This window comes from Cyprinus carpio, chromosome B13, assembly GCF_018340385.1.
Source record: "Cyprinus carpio isolate SPL01 chromosome B13, ASM1834038v1, whole genome shotgun sequence".
NCBI classification, from domain to species: Eukaryota; Metazoa; Chordata; class Actinopteri; order Cypriniformes; family Cyprinidae; genus Cyprinus; species Cyprinus carpio.
Genome location: NC_056609.1, coordinates 13,061,947 through 13,078,525, shown reverse-complemented (window position 1 = coordinate 13,078,525; position 16,579 = coordinate 13,061,947). Strand labels below are relative to the sequence as shown.

General features: G+C 36.9%; 1 protein-coding gene across 4 annotated transcripts in view; it reads left to right on the top strand.

Annotated features, from left to right (window-relative positions):
• Positions 1 to 2,988: 2,988 nt before the first annotated feature.
• LOC109065038 (gamma-aminobutyric acid receptor subunit beta-1-like) overlaps positions 2,989 to 16,579 on the top strand; it is a 29,678-nt gene continuing 16,087 nt past the window's right edge. For 2 of the 4 annotated variants that reach the window (XM_042736664.1, XM_042736663.1), the window contains exons 1-3: positions 2,989 to 3,840; positions 4,188 to 4,279; positions 4,404 to 4,471. In XM_042736664.1, coding sequence (XP_042592598.1) covers positions 3,737 to 3,840; positions 4,188 to 4,279; positions 4,404 to 4,471 — 264 coding nt within the window. In that variant the 5' untranslated portion in view covers positions 2,989 to 3,736. The remainder of the gene's footprint in view (positions 3,841 to 4,187; positions 4,280 to 4,403; positions 4,472 to 16,579) is intronic. The other 2 variants (XM_042736662.1, XM_042736665.1) reach the window with 2 other exon arrangements.

Here is a 16,579-nt window from a genome sequence, read left to right as displayed (position 1 = left end):
TGCAAAATACTTGTCTCTCCTTTTTTTGTATTGATTGTATAATGCATATAAAAACAATTCTTCAGGTTATTAGATTACGTGATTTGTTATATGCACAAATTGCCAGACATGCTAGGTTTATCATCCATTAAAGTGCCATGAAAACTGATGAAAACCGACACTTGCCTTGCTGTGAAACTTAAGCTTTGTAATATTGTGAATCCCCCAGTGATCCCTGGACTGGTGTCCCTGACTCTGCAAAACAACAGCCTACTGAAAGCCAATGAGGAGAAGCAGCAGGTAAATGATGATGGTATTTTTCACTCACTCACAGGGTGCCGTTATATTTGTGGTCTGTGGTTTTCACAGTATGAGAGCCACTTCACAGTAAGGTGTGATGGACACACGCTGTGAGGAGTAGGAGGTGAATGTGACTCAGTATTGATTCTTTTCTCATTTGGGTTGATGTGATGTCTACATGTGTGTGTGAGTGCATTCAGTTGGTGTGGCTGCTCATTCATCAATTTTTTTTTTTTTGGTGTGACTAAGTACACAACTAATTAAGATTGAATTAGAGTCACTCTCACACATCACACATACTGACTATATATTTTGCTCTAATAACTATCTTTTTGTGAGGTCTCAGATGTACTGGATTGTCCTGCACAGTGAGTGCCAGCCATACAAAAAGCTATAGATGGCGATGTTTCTGGTTTGGCCAAATCTAAATATTGCTGAAATTATTTAAAGGGATACTCTACCCCAAAATGAAAATTTTGTCATTAATCTCTTACCCCCATGTCGTTCCAAACCCGTAAAAGCTCCGTTCGTCTTCGGAACACAATTTAAGATATTTTGGATGAAAACCAGGAGGCCTGTGACTGTCCCATAGACTGCCAAGTAAATAACAGTGTCAAGGTCCATAAAAGGTATGAAAGTCATCATCAGAATACTCCATCTGCCATCAGACGTGCAATCTTGTTTATATGAAGCGACAAGAACACTTTTTGTAAGCGAAGAAAACAAAAATGACGTTATTCAACAATTCCTTTGTCTCCTCTGTGTCTCTCCATATCACTGTATGCCACGTATGCTCTTCTGTATCATCCGCGCCACAAGGATGCGCTGTTTCTACGTGTATTCAGCTTTGATTTGAAAGAAAACAGTGCATCCTTGTGGCGCGGATGATACAGAAGAGCGTACCTTTTTTACTGTTATTTACTTGGCAGTCTATGGGACAGTCACAGGCCTCCCGTTTTTCATCCAAAATATCTTAAATTGTGTTCTGAAGTCGAACTGAGCTTTTACGGGTTTGGAACGACATGGGGGTAAGTGATTGATGACAAAAAAATTCATTTAGGGGTGGATTATCCCTTTAACTGAAGAATTGAGGCCTGTTGAACACCAAGAACAATCATTAAAATAACTATAATAATAACTTGTATTAGCATCCAAACCAATGCACGGTAATATTCTGTTTATTATAAGCATGCTGCAGTTTTGTCCTCTGCCTTTTTAAATGCTCAAGTACTTTAAAACAGAATGGATTCTGATTGACTGTCAATGATTTTATCATTCATCAGCTGAAAAAAAAAATGTTCTGAATGCACATCCAACAATGTCATTCCTGTGTCATTACCATTATAGTTGTGGTGTTAACTCTGCAATTCTTTTACATTTAAAATAATCTTTAGAAATACATTTTATATTTACCATCCTAGGTGAATAGGTTACTCTATGGCAGTGGTTCTCAACCAGATTAGCTCCACGGCCAAGATTTACATTTAAGTGACGAGCCTACAAAGCACCGAAAATCATATAGAACAAAAGTATGATGAATTGTAAATACAAAATTATAACATGACTCAATGAAAACTAGTAATAAAGCTTGAATTCTGGTGTCACATCTTGTCAGCATTTCTCTGAATCATTCTGTGTCCCTCTAATTTTAAATCTGTATAGCTTTGAAATCTTGGACATTTCTGAATATTTTGTTGCAGCTGGATCAAACTGAGCTCCTGTTCTGCACTGTTCACTTCAGTGACCTCTTACACAGATCCTTCTAATGTTCCAAGACCTAATTCCCATCCGGCTGGAACTTTGTGCACTTGAGGATTTAAAGATCCCAAAAACCTACTTTCCTATAGGCCTATATTCTCTTCCTCATGGTATCTCAGCTAAGCCCAGCTCAAAACGGTCTTTTCTGAAGGCACTTTACAAAGCCTATTCACTAGTTTACACCATGGCTGAGCATCCAGGCATACCGCTTAATGTCCAGAGGTGATGAAAATACAACAGCCTGCCATGGTGTCTCAAACTCTTTGCTCCACTAAACAATAAATCTTCTTTGTGACGTGCAGTTTAGTTCCTGTCAGGCAAAAGAGAGGATTTGACAGCAGTGTAGTTATTCATATTGTAATTTAGCAGACACTTTCAACTGCAACAGAGTTTACCTGCTACAGAGAATCTCTCCCTGTTCTATCATATTTCAACCTGATCTCAGAAAATGTGACTATTTTAGAAGCTGGGGATTTAAATTATGATTTGTAGGGGAAAAGAAGCATGAAGGTCCACCACTAAAACTAACCCTCAGAGGGATGCAAGCAGATCATGTGAAAACATATAAATGAGATCATACAAAGTTTGTATCTGCTTTCATCCCTCTGAGGGTTAGTTTTAGGGGTGGACCTTCATGCTTTTTTTTGTCAATTGTTTCAAATTTGCCTACAATCAACAGCGTGTTAAACCTTTTCATGATATATCTTGTTTTTCTGATACTTTGTTCTTGTTGTTCTGTTCAGAGATGTGAGTTTTAAATGACAGAAGCTTAATGAGGGACTAAAACTTGAGTAATTTGCCACAGTGTTACACTGCATTAAATAGGCTACTTCAAGTGAAATCCGCAGGATGCTAAAACAGTACACCATTTCACATTCTATTTTAAAGAAGGTGTTTGAAACCAGCATTACTACCATTAGGCTACTAGAGAAAACAAGTTTGTGTCTAAATTGACTTTTGGTCTCAGTTTATAGGCTAAAAGATCTTTAACGCATGAAAATGCTTAGTTATTTTGGCAGGAGTTTGAACAGAATATCGCTATAGCTATACTTCAAACGCACAGTTGGCTGTTCTTTGCTCACATCAGCGGTCACGCGCCCTCTCCGTCGCTGCACATTAATTATTCCCACAGTCTCCAGATAATAATGCGCTTTTTCGCGGTGCCCGCTGTTTTAATGCGTTTTCCAAGTTTTTAACAAATAATTCACTCTGTCTCGGGCGCGTGATGCACCGCAAATTGAAAGATGGCGCGAAAGAGCTCTTGAGTCAGGTGCACACACCTCCTCCAGCAAGTACTACGCACTCATCTCCGTCTGCCTCACACTGAATCGTTTAAGGCGCACGGAAGGGATAGGCGCATAGTCTCAACGCGACAGCACGTTCAGCTCCTCTGTATTAACAAGGAAGACACGCGAAGGACTGCTATCCATGAGCTCTCGTGTCCAGTGACCCGCTGGCGATGGGATCTGACCGGCATACTGATACGCTCCGCCAGCAGCGTCAGCAGCACCGGAGAGCGCGACAGACGCAAGAACGCCTCGCGCGCCACTTTGGTTTTCGTTAGACTTGCGTTTTTGTTTTTTGTTTTTTGCGTTTGTAGTATTTTGATGTTGGTCTCGTCGTCGCGCATGCGTTGCTGTGTAGTTGAATTTTCTGGAGCGCTTCTTCAGACTAAGTTTGGGCTGCTGCTTCTCGGTCGATGATGAGAGGGATGCTGATCGCTCGGGATCACTGGCGCGCGGGGATCTTGTGTCTCCTTGTGCTCGTGGCTTTGACGGTGGGTCGTAGTCCGCCAGCGCACAGGTAAGACATAACGTGCTTGTGTGTTGTCAGTCTGCCTGCATTCTCTGCGGAGCCATGTTAAACCAGCCTAAGATGGTTTGCTGGGCTTAGCCGGTCTCACAGCCTATTGGCTGGTTTCAGAGAGGTTTGGGCACTTTTCAGACGGTCAGGCTGAAAGCCAGATGAGCATGAACGTGAGCATGGCTAGGCTGAGGAAGTAGCTAGACCAGCTTGGCCAGGCTGGTAGACCAGCTAAGACCAGGTTGGCTGGGCAAGGAGACAGTTTAAACCATCATTGCACTGGCTATTCTTCAAGTCCTGGTTTCTTTGAGTCACAGTTTCTCAAATATCACACTACTCTTCCACAGTTTAAACGAACCAAGCAACATGTCATATGTCAAAGTCACTGTGGATAAACTACTCAAAGGCTACGACATCCGTCTCAGGCCTGACTTCGGAGGTAAAGGCGCTATATTGATTTAAAACACTTTTCCATTCTCACTTATGGATGTGACCATTTTGATGGATCATTGACTGTCATCGGGCCGTGTTGGAGAGATTTGTGGTGTCTGTTTGCTTTGCAGGTCCTCCGGTTGATGTCGTTATGAGTATTGACATTGCCAGTATCGACATGGTGTCGGAAGTGAACATGGTGAGTCTACAGGCTACTCTGATTGTTTAATAGATGGTGGGCTATTTAGGAAGGGGACATTTCTGTCAACACAACCTGTTAAGGCTGCAGTGATGAATAAAGTAGGACAATAGACTAGAGTCTGCTGTTGTAGTCCCCTCAGGAAAGAGTTACAGGCTACTGTTTTCTCTCCTGCTCACATACACACAAGCACAGCTGACTGTGAGATTAGAGAGACATTGTGTTCATTTTGCATTATGATTGTTTTGGCATTGGAACTGAACAGACATAAGCCTTTACTCTGACTCAGCATAGAAAGACAAAATCAGCAATTTTGTGAGGAACATGCACACTAGACCCCATATATGCACACCCACAGGTTGGAGATTTTGATAACGATGGTCATGATGGTCAATGGTTCGTAGGATGTGTAATTAGCTTAAATTTATTGGCCCATGTCCAATGAGTATGCTGTGTATAGAGCAGCGTTTCTCAATCTTTTTGACTTCTTTGCTCAATATTCAAAGGACACTATATTTAAAGAATCTTCCAAGAGCAATGCAAATTATTGTAGGATCACAAACAAGCAGAGCCGATGAAAATCAAGTGTGGGTAATCTACTATATCAACACAGGTGCAAAATGGGTAAAGGCATTTTTTAAGGGTGTTAAATAATGGTGCAAATATGAGTAAACTGATTACTGCAAATCTTGCGGCATTCATTTAACCTTGCGGGATTCATTTAAATACTCTCCTCCCATAAATTTTGTATCTGAAAGAGAAGCTTGTACAAATGCATATGCAGTAAGGTTAGCCTTTTCATTGCTAATGCTTCATTTCTTGTCTTTAGTTTTTAACAGCAAAAGAGGGTTTGTGCTGGCACAATCTGTTAGTAACTCTGGCCCTAGGAGTTTTGATAAAAATAATTAACCACAATAAATTTTTCATTAGACTCTATAAGAGCAAAGAGCAAAGACTTTGGTATGCTTTTCAATTAAAAAAATATATATATATATTGAGGGAAGATTTTTTTTTTTCAATCTACATATTGATTTCTTTGTGAATTAATTTTTAATATAATGTGATTTACTAATCCTGTGACCTCTTTGGGAGTTCTGAAGGCCCCAAGTGGGCCCCAGTCCCCTGTTTGAGAACAACTGCTACAGAGGACATGTGAGCTCTCTTATATCCCCCAGACGATCGTCCTGAACTGGAGATTAAAGCAGATTTTTTTCTTTTCAAAATGATGAGAGTAGTAGAATAACAGTAAAATGTGTTCTGAAATAAACTTCAGGTGTAGCCACTCTGAATGCTGATGCACTCTGGGGGTTTTCTAGGATACTTTAGGTCTAAAGTTGAGGTTGTCACTTTTGTTATGACAAGGTGTCACTTTGGCCCCACTGGAAAAAGCTTTTTTTGTGAATTATGGATAGTGGGCCTGTACAAAAGCCATTTCTGTGGTTTGTCATACATTAATTATTTTAGCAAGTGGGAGGCCTTTCAGGGAGGACACATGATGGTGGAAGTTAGTGAGGCGCAGCAGAGAGATACTTCGCGTTTGCAGCAGCTGCTTCAGGACTCACTGTGTCTAGAAATTCTGTTTCTCTTGAATTATGCATTTAAATTTAATCTAAAATGGTCAGAATAAATGTACAATATACTATAGGAATACCACCTGGAGCTGTTTATGTCAGTTGGCAAAGTCAGGGTACAAGAAACCGTCCCAAACGTTATCGTGGAGTTTATTACATTCACTGTTGAAAGGGCAGAAGGAATCAAAGAACTTGTGTATCTTAAAGTGTTCTTATGGACTGTTTTGAAGTTCTTTATCTCATCTGTTTCTTATGATTGCTTTTTATGCCGGTCAGTGGTGAATTTCACAAGAGTTGATTAAGATGTGTTTGTATGTGATGTGAGCAAAAGTCAGGTTTTGTGAGAAAGTTGCTGTCATTTTTGTGGAGTATCTGCAGAGACTAGCATTAAAAAGGTGTAGCTTTCAACAATTTGTTGTGATTCAAAATAAGATTCAGCATCTTAATGGTTATATTATTCAGAATCAATGGATCAACATAAATACACCTACAAAACAATTTTAAAGGCTTAGTCAGGTAGAAATAGAAATTTCAGGTTAACACTTTTCCAGTGTACCATATAAGTTTTTCGTTTACCATGTCTCTTATTGATTATTGGTTGAAATTACATATATTTGCAGATATTGGATAATTAATTACACCTACCTAATTTTAAAATCTAGATTACCTTTCATGTTATGCTTACTTAAACTGTAGAAACACTAATAGTTCAGTAATACTATTTTTTTCTGAATATTATAATTTGATGCCTGAATTCACATACCATTTAAAACTCTTATTTGTTTTTAATTGTAAGCAAATAAGCATAGAAATTTAATAACAGAGATTTATTGGTTATCATTCATTAAATGAAATAATTATCAGCTCATTGCTATTGGCCAGAATTTTAATATCAGTGACAGTGCATCCCAAGTGCTTTTAGAAAATCAGATATGGACAACTATTTGCCTAGCTGCAAACTCTCTCATCCCATTTTCTCCTGTTTGTTTGCTTGAAATGAAGACACGCATACACTTTGACATGATTTTCATAACACTTTACGATTGAAGCGTTAGATATCGACAGATGTGTTTCCTTTTTCTCTGCTTTTTATAGCACAGGTTCAGAGAGCACTGCAATCCTTATCACAAGAACAAAAGGGTGATTTGGTGGAAAGTGAGAAAAAGCAGAATTTAAATAGCCAATTTAGAAACTGCGTTAAGCTAAAAGATAATCAACTGCAGCTCCCATAAGAATATTGCAGAAGGTCAGCTATTCTCAGTGCTGTCAAAGCTTCATAGCCAGCTCTTGTACGTTCCTGCATTGATTGTTAATGTACACTGCTGGTTACCTCAGTTGCCCTCGCTCACCACGTCATGACTGCAGTGTGAGGATACATGTTAAGTTTGCAGTAAAAGATGCTCGATGTGAGAAGTGGACTCTTGACTGCAGTGTGATGCTGGTGTTTTTATTAACAGCTGATGTGGATTTCAGGAAAATAGAATTCACTATTACTTTCTCTGTTCACATTCTAGGACTTATTGTAAATGATTAATCAGTGCATTATATTCAAAGAAAAAATGAGTATTTATAACAACAAATATAATAGTTTCATCTTTCCTTTTCTGACGTCACTTAGACAATGCAAGCTAATGCTCAGCTAACAAAAATATGTTCTAAGAACATTTTGCTAACATTCCTATTAAGTTATGAAAATGTTATTTCTGAATGTTTTAAAAATGTTTTTTTTTTCTTGGTTACTTGTGTAACGTCAGGATTAGTTCACTTCCAGAATAAAATATTTCTGATAATTTACTCACCTCCATGTTATCCAAGATGTTCATGTCTTTCTGTCTTTAGTCGCAAAGAAATTAAAGTTTTGAGGAAAACATTCCAGGATTTTTCTCCATATAGTGGACTCCAATGGTGGCTAATGGGTTGAAGGTCCATAATGGAGTTTCAGTGCAGCTTCAAAGGGCTCTACACAATCCCAACTGAGTAATAATGGTCTTATCTAATGAAACAATTGGTAATTTTCTAAAAAGAATAAAAATTTAAATACTTTTTAACCACAAATGCTGGTCTTGCACTAGCTCTGCAGTGCGCATGTGCAACTTCATGCATTACATAATTGCATTGAAAAGGACACAAATACTGTGTACTTCATTTCAAAAAGGCAGAGTAGGGTGAAAAACTCCATCTCAATTTCTCCTTCATCTTCAAAATCGTCAGACATCGTTGTTTTAGCTTTTTTTTTTTATTAAGGATGTGTGACTTTCTTTGCATGCTTGCTTTGTAAACACTGGGTCGGTACTTCTGCCTACATCACACATGACCTTTCCAACATGACTACGTAATGCGTGAAGTCGAGCAAGACAAGCATTTGTGGTTAAAAAGTATGTAAATTAGTTAACTATTTTTAAAGAAAATGACAAGATTGTTTCACTAGATAAGACTGTTATACCTTAGCTGGGATCGTGTAGAGCCCATTGAAGCTGCGAATAAAGAAATGAACATCAAGATATAAACAGAAAGAAAGATATGAACATCTTGGATGATGTGAAATTTTGTTGACATTATGAGAAATTTAATGTTTCATTTAGATGTTCCATGAACATTTTATGAATAATGTTTTGTTCCAACGTTTCAACATTATCATGACATTATTTAAGACCAGATAACTCTGAACAAACTTTCCATCAACATTAGTGGAAGAACATCTGAGACCCTGCCAGACCTTTGTTAGCTGAGTGGATACTGTTAACCAATATCCAAATGACTTGTTAAGCAATATCCAATAACCAAATGACCTGATAAGTGATTTACTTGCATTTGGTCTAGCTTCATTCTAGTTAGGGCAATGTGTGTCTATGCAGTCACATGTCAATATGCATTTCTTTTTCTCACTCTTTTTCTCGATCTCTACTTAAAACTTTTATGTTTAATTCAGTGTGCTATTTGCCATTACTTGGTCGTTATTTATGAAATTTACTAGTAATTTCTGTTTGAAAATGGTTTCTAAACCACTTGTTTTAAGTATGCTGTTCAATTAATAAAAAACAGTTGCCTAAATAAACAAAGTCTGAATTCACATTGACTTTAATTCTGCAGCAACCTGCACCAAACCAAAAGCAGATTGTTTTGCAGTGATTTCCTTTCCTGCTGTCCTTGTCTTCAGTCTCATAGTTTCTTTTTTCATTCTTTTTCAATTTTTGTTCTTTTATTCGCTACTTTTAATCCTGTTGTGTTCCTCTCAAGTGAGTATCTCTCTCAGCCTCTATTCTTCTGTTCCTCTGATGTCTTCAGTGTGATGGGCGCAGTGAAATGAGTTCATTTTAGACCGCACTGTTAGATAGGGCTGTGTTAGCGTAAGTATGGCATCCATTGTGTGTTCATGTGTGTGATGGTGCGTTTCCTTTAGCATTTGCATTTGTGTTTTTTGTTTGTGTGTGTATCTGTCAGGGTGCTCTGTGAAGAAGTTGAGGTGCTGGAGTGATGATTTTAAGCGGTTGTCAAGGGCAACAGCTGCTTCTAATAATAGAAGCTGAAGGAGGCATTTGTCCTAAGCGAACCTGAGGCACACCCATCCTCTCTCTCTTTCTGTCTTCTGTTTTCTGCCGCACTCAAATACACTCAAATGTTGTCATCTTCATGAGGCTGCACCCTTCTTGTCTGAAGAGCAGTTATGTGTTTTATTTATTAATAAAGGGTGATATTATGAGAAATATAATTTCCTTGGTCTTTTGATATAATATGATTCAGAACTATGAAAAATATTGTAACTTACTGTACTCAAAACTTTTAAAAAAGAACATCTTTGTAATATCACTACCGGTTATTATTTATGTGAGAACTGTTTTATGAACTGTTTCCACAGAAATATAGAATTATAATAATAACAGTAATAATACTAATACATTTATTAAACATCATTTTATTTTAAACACACTACTGTTCAAAAGTTTGATGTCAGAAAGATTTTTTTAAAATAAATAATACATTTATGCAAAGGTGCATTAAATCGATTGAAAAGGACAGACTTTTACATAGTTACAAAATATTTCTATTTCAAATAAATGATAAACTCAAATATATGATAAACTCAACATTGATAATAAGAAATATTTCTTCAGCAGCAAATCAGCATATAAGAATGATTTCTGAAGGATCATGTGACACTGAAAACCAGAGTAATGACTGATGAAAATTCAGCTTTGCATCACAGGAATAAATTACATTTACATCATTATTAAAATATTGTAAAAATAGACACATTCTAAACTGTAATAATATTTAATGATAATACTGTTTGTTCTGTATTTGTGATCAAATAAATGCAGTCTTGGTGAACATAAGAGACTTCTTTCAAAAACATAAAAAAATCTTACCAACACCAGTCTTTTGAGTGGCAGTGTACAGTGACGGCGCTACACCGGGTCTAGAGGGGCTATAGCCCCGGTTTAGCCCCCACCAAGAGTGCAGATAGGAACACATGTCTCTGAGGGGGCCAAAGAAGGAGAAAATAGAGGAGTCAGAGAGAGACGGTTTTGAGAGAGAAACTCCCGAGTCAAGAGTTGAGGGAGAGGAGCAGTTTGTTGCTGCTGCTAGCTGCTCCACAGGTGCAGCCGCGGCCACAACTTTCACTACTATAGTAGTTATCACGCCGACTGATTTGTGCCAGTCACCAGTGGAAGAACCAAGACACCCTCTTCTTCGACGTTATCCAGCCACAAAAGTTGGACTGCAGGATCGCTACTCTAATATTAGATGGTATGAGGATTAGAGGTCTGACACGCTGGCTCGAGCCATTTTATATATATATATATATATAGATATAGATCGGGCCTGGGTCAGGCTTGGGCTCATTTAGCGTCTCTCTTTTTATTAGGCTACTGTATGAAATATTGTTACAATGATTATATTATAAATATTAGACATCGCCTATAGAATATCCTACGCAACGCATATATGCACACATTAGCATACAGGTGACAGCTGACAATGCAGAGCATCTGGGAGAAGTTGGGGAGATATAAAAAGTTCCCAATGCTTTGGGAAAAGCTGCATTTTGATAGAGTTTTGATTTGATTACCGTGACAAACAATGAGCCAATTGGTCATGTGCAGTGCTCGCCATCTCCTCATTAGTTGCGCCTTTAAGAAATGCATCTAGATACAGATTATGATTATAATGAAAGAGTTTTTGTTTTCAATATGTTTTAATTCGTTAAGTACTAATTTAAAGCTTTCTATAGATATATATATATACGGCAGAAAGCACATCATGTTTGTTTTCTTTATTTTATAAAAGCACAATGTTTTGTTGATATTGTGAGTTAACAAAAATAAAAGTAGGCCCTTTACAGTTACAAATGATAAATTACTCTTACCTTACGAGCAAAAATTACAGCGTTTCCACGGAAAACATGCAAGTGATTGCACTGGTGCCTCCATGTCCTGCAAAGCGTGCTTTAGCTTCAACTCTCTGCACAAACTATTGGATATAGCGCACATTTATCTGGGTTTAACGTTTAAACATTGTTATATGCTTGAACTGTTTTAGTATATCTATAGATATTTTGTTAGGCAAGTCATGATGATTTGAGAAGGCTAAATTGATCAAACAGGCTATGGTCATGACACTGTCTTCCCCTGGCCGCTTGATCCTTACTTTAAAAAAGAAAAAAAAAAAACTTTTAGGCTATTTAACGAACAAAAAATGCTCCAAACCTTTATTGAAATTAACTTAATAAAATTCTGAAAAGCTGTCGGACCCGGGCTAGGGCCTAAATTTGAGGCCCCTGCAGGGCTCTAATGAGGATTACAACTGGTTGGAATATTCTATTTTAAAGGACTGTGCTTTCTGCTTCACATGCTGCCACTGTCAACGTCCAGGAAACTATGGGGAGAAGACAGCATTTACCCAGGGCGGCTACCATATGTAATAATAATAATAATATATATATAATATAATATAAATTAAAACTACACTTCTGATGAATATGGTGTGTACCGTAGCTGCTTTTATTTTTTTTAAAAAATGACAATTTCTTTATGAAGTAGCTTTGACATCATCAATATCATTTATTTTCTTAGCACCCCCACATATTGGTCTAGCCCCCCCCTTAGCACTGGTAGAGAAACAATTCTGGCACTGTGCCTGGCAGTGCATGTCAAAAGTATTATTCAGTGAGGTGAAAAGAAGAAAGTATGATAAACACTATTATTCCTAACATCAAATGTGAGCAAAACTGCGTGTATCATCTCTCCCTCCTGAAGGATCCCAAAGTTCTTGTCACTTTACATTTAACAAGATCTCAGTCATCTTAGTAGCATTTCCAAAATTCAGTTTAAAGTTCATGGATTCATGCAATACATCGTCTCAGAATAAAAATGTTTTTAGGACGTCCCCCCGAAAATGTTGCATATTCCCTGGGTTAAAATTGATAAGATAAAATTTTACTGCATTGCAGCAAACAACGCCTTGTGCTAAACTATTACTACTTTAGAACACAAGAATATATATCTGGATCTATTGCACTTTACAAATGCTTATAAAAAAGTAAAATTAGAGAAATTAAATAGCTTAAAAAAATATTCAGTCGGGTATAATGTATTCTCAATATTTAATTTTTAGCCACAGCAGGACAGATAGTCTCTTAAATTTGTTGTGTTATATTTTTACACAGTTTGTATCTTTAAACTGTCGGGAAATAAACTGCACACAGCATTCAGCACCGATTTCATGCTTTTCAATTGAACCTAGAACAGCGGGAGATGGAACTGTCCTGTTTTGATCACAGCAATAATGTTAACATGGACAGGAACAAAGAAAATATTAAAGGGTCAAAAGTCAATTTTTCATGAATGGTTCTAAATCTCCACTGTATGATTATTATTAGATGTGATATGGCCACAACAGTAAATGCTGCTGCTTCTCACTTAACTTAGTCTCTGCATGTGTTGGGAGTTTAACTTTCATTTGGGAACTTTGTTTACATCTGCATAATTTTCAGCATTTCTACTTGAAATATTATAAGATGGGTGATTGAACGTTGGAAAGAGAAGACAAATAAAATAGTTGAATAAAATAGGTACAATTATCAAATATTTGTTACTTTGCATGTCACATGAACATAAACCATCCTCAGAGAACTCTGAATATGCAAATTTGATGTTAAATTAATAAAATCTTAACTTAAAATCTAATTAAGTAAATATTTTGCGTATATATACATCTACAGTAATTAGTTCTAATTTAATACTGATGCATAAAGTTGATTCTGGACTGCATTAGCTCCATAAGTTTTATCTTCCTGTCAGTCTAAATATGTCTTAAAACAGACACAGACAGATGCTGTGATTGTTTTATAGGGGTTTGTAAATGTCTGTGAGAGAGACAGGGAGAATCCACTCTGTCTGTTTAACCTTCACTCTCATTTATCATGTAGGTTTAATGGGATCTCAACTTAATTTGTTTCACCACTTATTCAGCTGAGAAACATGGTGACTGGGAGATGGAGTTTAAGCAGAAGCCTCTGTGCAAATGTGGATGCGTTTTTCAGCCTAACCTTTGACTTTACAGTTAGTCCCAATGCATTTGGGATCTTAAGAGACTCTTTCCTTTTCACAGCAAACCTAAATGAAGTGCATAGTCATGTAAGTGGCAATTACTGAGAGCAGAGCAGTGTCTGAAATATGGATGCACTGTTGGAATGGGATCTCATTTAGTTTCATTTAAGTTGGTGATTTAAAAGACTTGATTAACTTGACCTCAAAGCAATGATGAATGCAATGCATCTTTATGTTATTGTGGCACATGAAGCACCTGGGCCATACAGTTGTTATAACTGTGTTGTTTTGTCGGCAAAGAAGAGCTTGTGTTTTTACACATCTGGAGGCAGTGGCTGTGTGACCTTCAGCTGAGAAAAACTGGGTTTGCGAGATCTTGGCTGACGGGAAGGGAAGCTTAGCCTCGAGGTGGTTGACATCCACTTAGATATATCAGAAAAGGATGCAGATGTCCTTCCTGAGATTACAAATGCAGATGAAATGGGGAACGAGATGCGCAGCAGTGATATATTTGAGTTTGTGATGTATTTACCTTGTTTGCATATCCTAATAATCATGCACATGTTTTCACTCTTAAAGCCACTGGAAACCCACACAATTTTCATTTAGCATTTTTATTTTTATATGTACATACCTTTGCACATTTTTGACTCTAAAATAACACTGAAAGTCATAAAAATTAATTTAATTGCATTTGATTCACAACAAATTAAATCAAGTGAACTGCAAACAAAACAAGCAGCCCAAGCTCTTTTTTAGAGCAATGAATGATTTAGCAAGTTATTTTAATTTTTATATGCTATATTTTAGTCATTTTAAAGCTGTGATGTGCAGACTAGCTGGTAGTTAGCAGTTTATCACTTGTCTCATGGTTTGCTTTATGTAACACAAACATGTTGTTTGGTTCCATGTATAAATAAGTGATAGAAAGGAATCATTTTTCAATTTAATTAATTTCATTTTGAACTCAGATGTAGATGGGTTTTATTGAAATTTTCTTTTTATTTGATCAGGGACAATGCACATTAATAATACATAGAATGTAAAATGCGCCATATTTAGCCAACACTGGCTAATTTTCATCTGTAGTCCCTTTTGACAGGCTGATGTTAAGGATAGGAAGAAAATATAAACAAAGAATATTAATGCACCAAATTAAGAACAAGGAGAAAATATGAAAACAGAAGGAAAAAATAAACTAAGAATATTGAAACACAAAATTACAGAATACCATACCATACCATATGCATAAATCACTATAAATGATCGCAGTTTTGATGGGTCAATAACCATATTTTCAGCTTTTTTTGAGAAACCACAGTGTCCTGTTAAATGTTTTAATTCTTTCAGCTCTACTGGGAGTCTATTCCATTGATGTGTTCCTCTAAAAGCAAAAGATAACTGACCAAAGGTAGTTCTTCTTAAAGGGATAGTTCACCCAAAAATGAAAATTACCCCATGATTTGCTCACCCTCAAGCCATCCTAGGTTTATATGACATTCTTCTTTCAGACAAATACAATTGGAGTTATATTAAATGTCCAGGCTAATACATGCTTTATAATGGGAGTGGATGGTAGCCCAAAATTTGAAGTCCAAAAAATTGCACTCATCCATTATAAAAGAAGTCCACACGACTCCATGGAGTTATTAAAGGCCTTCTGAAGCAAAGCGATGTGTGTGTATAAGACAAATATCCATATTTACAACTTTCTAAATCTTAATCTCTAGCTTCCGCTAACTGTCGTACACACGTTCACGAGAGAGTGGTGTCCAGTGGATGACATAGGCAAACGTGGTGACGAACGTGGAATCGCAGAGTAAAGAGCAAAACAAAAGACCGGTCACAAATTAGTATGAAACGAGGATTTGTAAAGAAAAATGTCATTTTGATTAGGGGTGCACCGATCAAGATCGGCCGATCATTAATGCGCATCTCGTCAGTAAAGCCGGTTATCTAATCGGCGATAAATTCCATCAGGTGCGTGATTTCACATAGAGCAGCTGTTACTACACAGAGCCGTTGTTTACTGACAAGCTGCGCAAATCCACGTTCATTATCAACGTTTATTTGCGCTGCTTGTCAGTTAACAACGGCTCTGTGTAGTAACAGCTGCTCTATGTGAAATCATGCACCTGATGGAATTTATCGCTGATTAGAGAACCGGCTTTAGTGACGAAATGCGCATTAACAATCGGCTGATCTTGATCGGTGCACCCCTAATTTTGATACAACATAAGAGGACACTTGGTTTTCCTTTGCTGTTAAAAAAAAACTTGTTTCTCGCGAGACTAGCATATTCTCACCGGAGCTTATGTTATGCCTACGTCATCCACTGGATGCCACTCTCTCGTGAACATGCATACGTTAGTTAGCGGAAGCTAGAGATTAAGGTTTAGAAAGTTGTAAATATTGATATTTTTTATCATAGCATGATCGCTAATTCATTTTCCATCTTAACTCTAGTTCTGTATTTTTCCACTGATATTTCATATTTTCCTGTTAAATTTCTCAGATTTCCCCATGTCAATTTAGAATTTCCTTTTACTTGCTCTATTACAGAAATATAAAAATTTGCTTTTGCTTTTCTAATCTCGTTTATTACTCTATTTCTTAATTTATTAAAATTTCACTTCTCGCATTCCATCTTAGATTTTAGAAACTGTTTCAGGGCATTATGTATTTGTTTCATAAGTGACCAAATATTTTCATTTAACCAAGGTAAGCAGTTTTTCTTCCTTGGTCTACTTTTAACTTGTCTCTTAAAACTATTCACAGTAGTCTGAGTAACATCCGTTAGAACATTTGTATCCCTTTCAACAGCTGCTTCAGATCACAGTTACTAGTTATATTTTTCAATTTCTTCATTCCAGTTTTATCTAACCAATTTATATTTAAGTCTCCAAGTAGAATAACATGTTCAGTAAAACACAATTTAAGAAGCTTATATATTTATCATAAAATAAATTTTTTTGCCGAATGGGCGG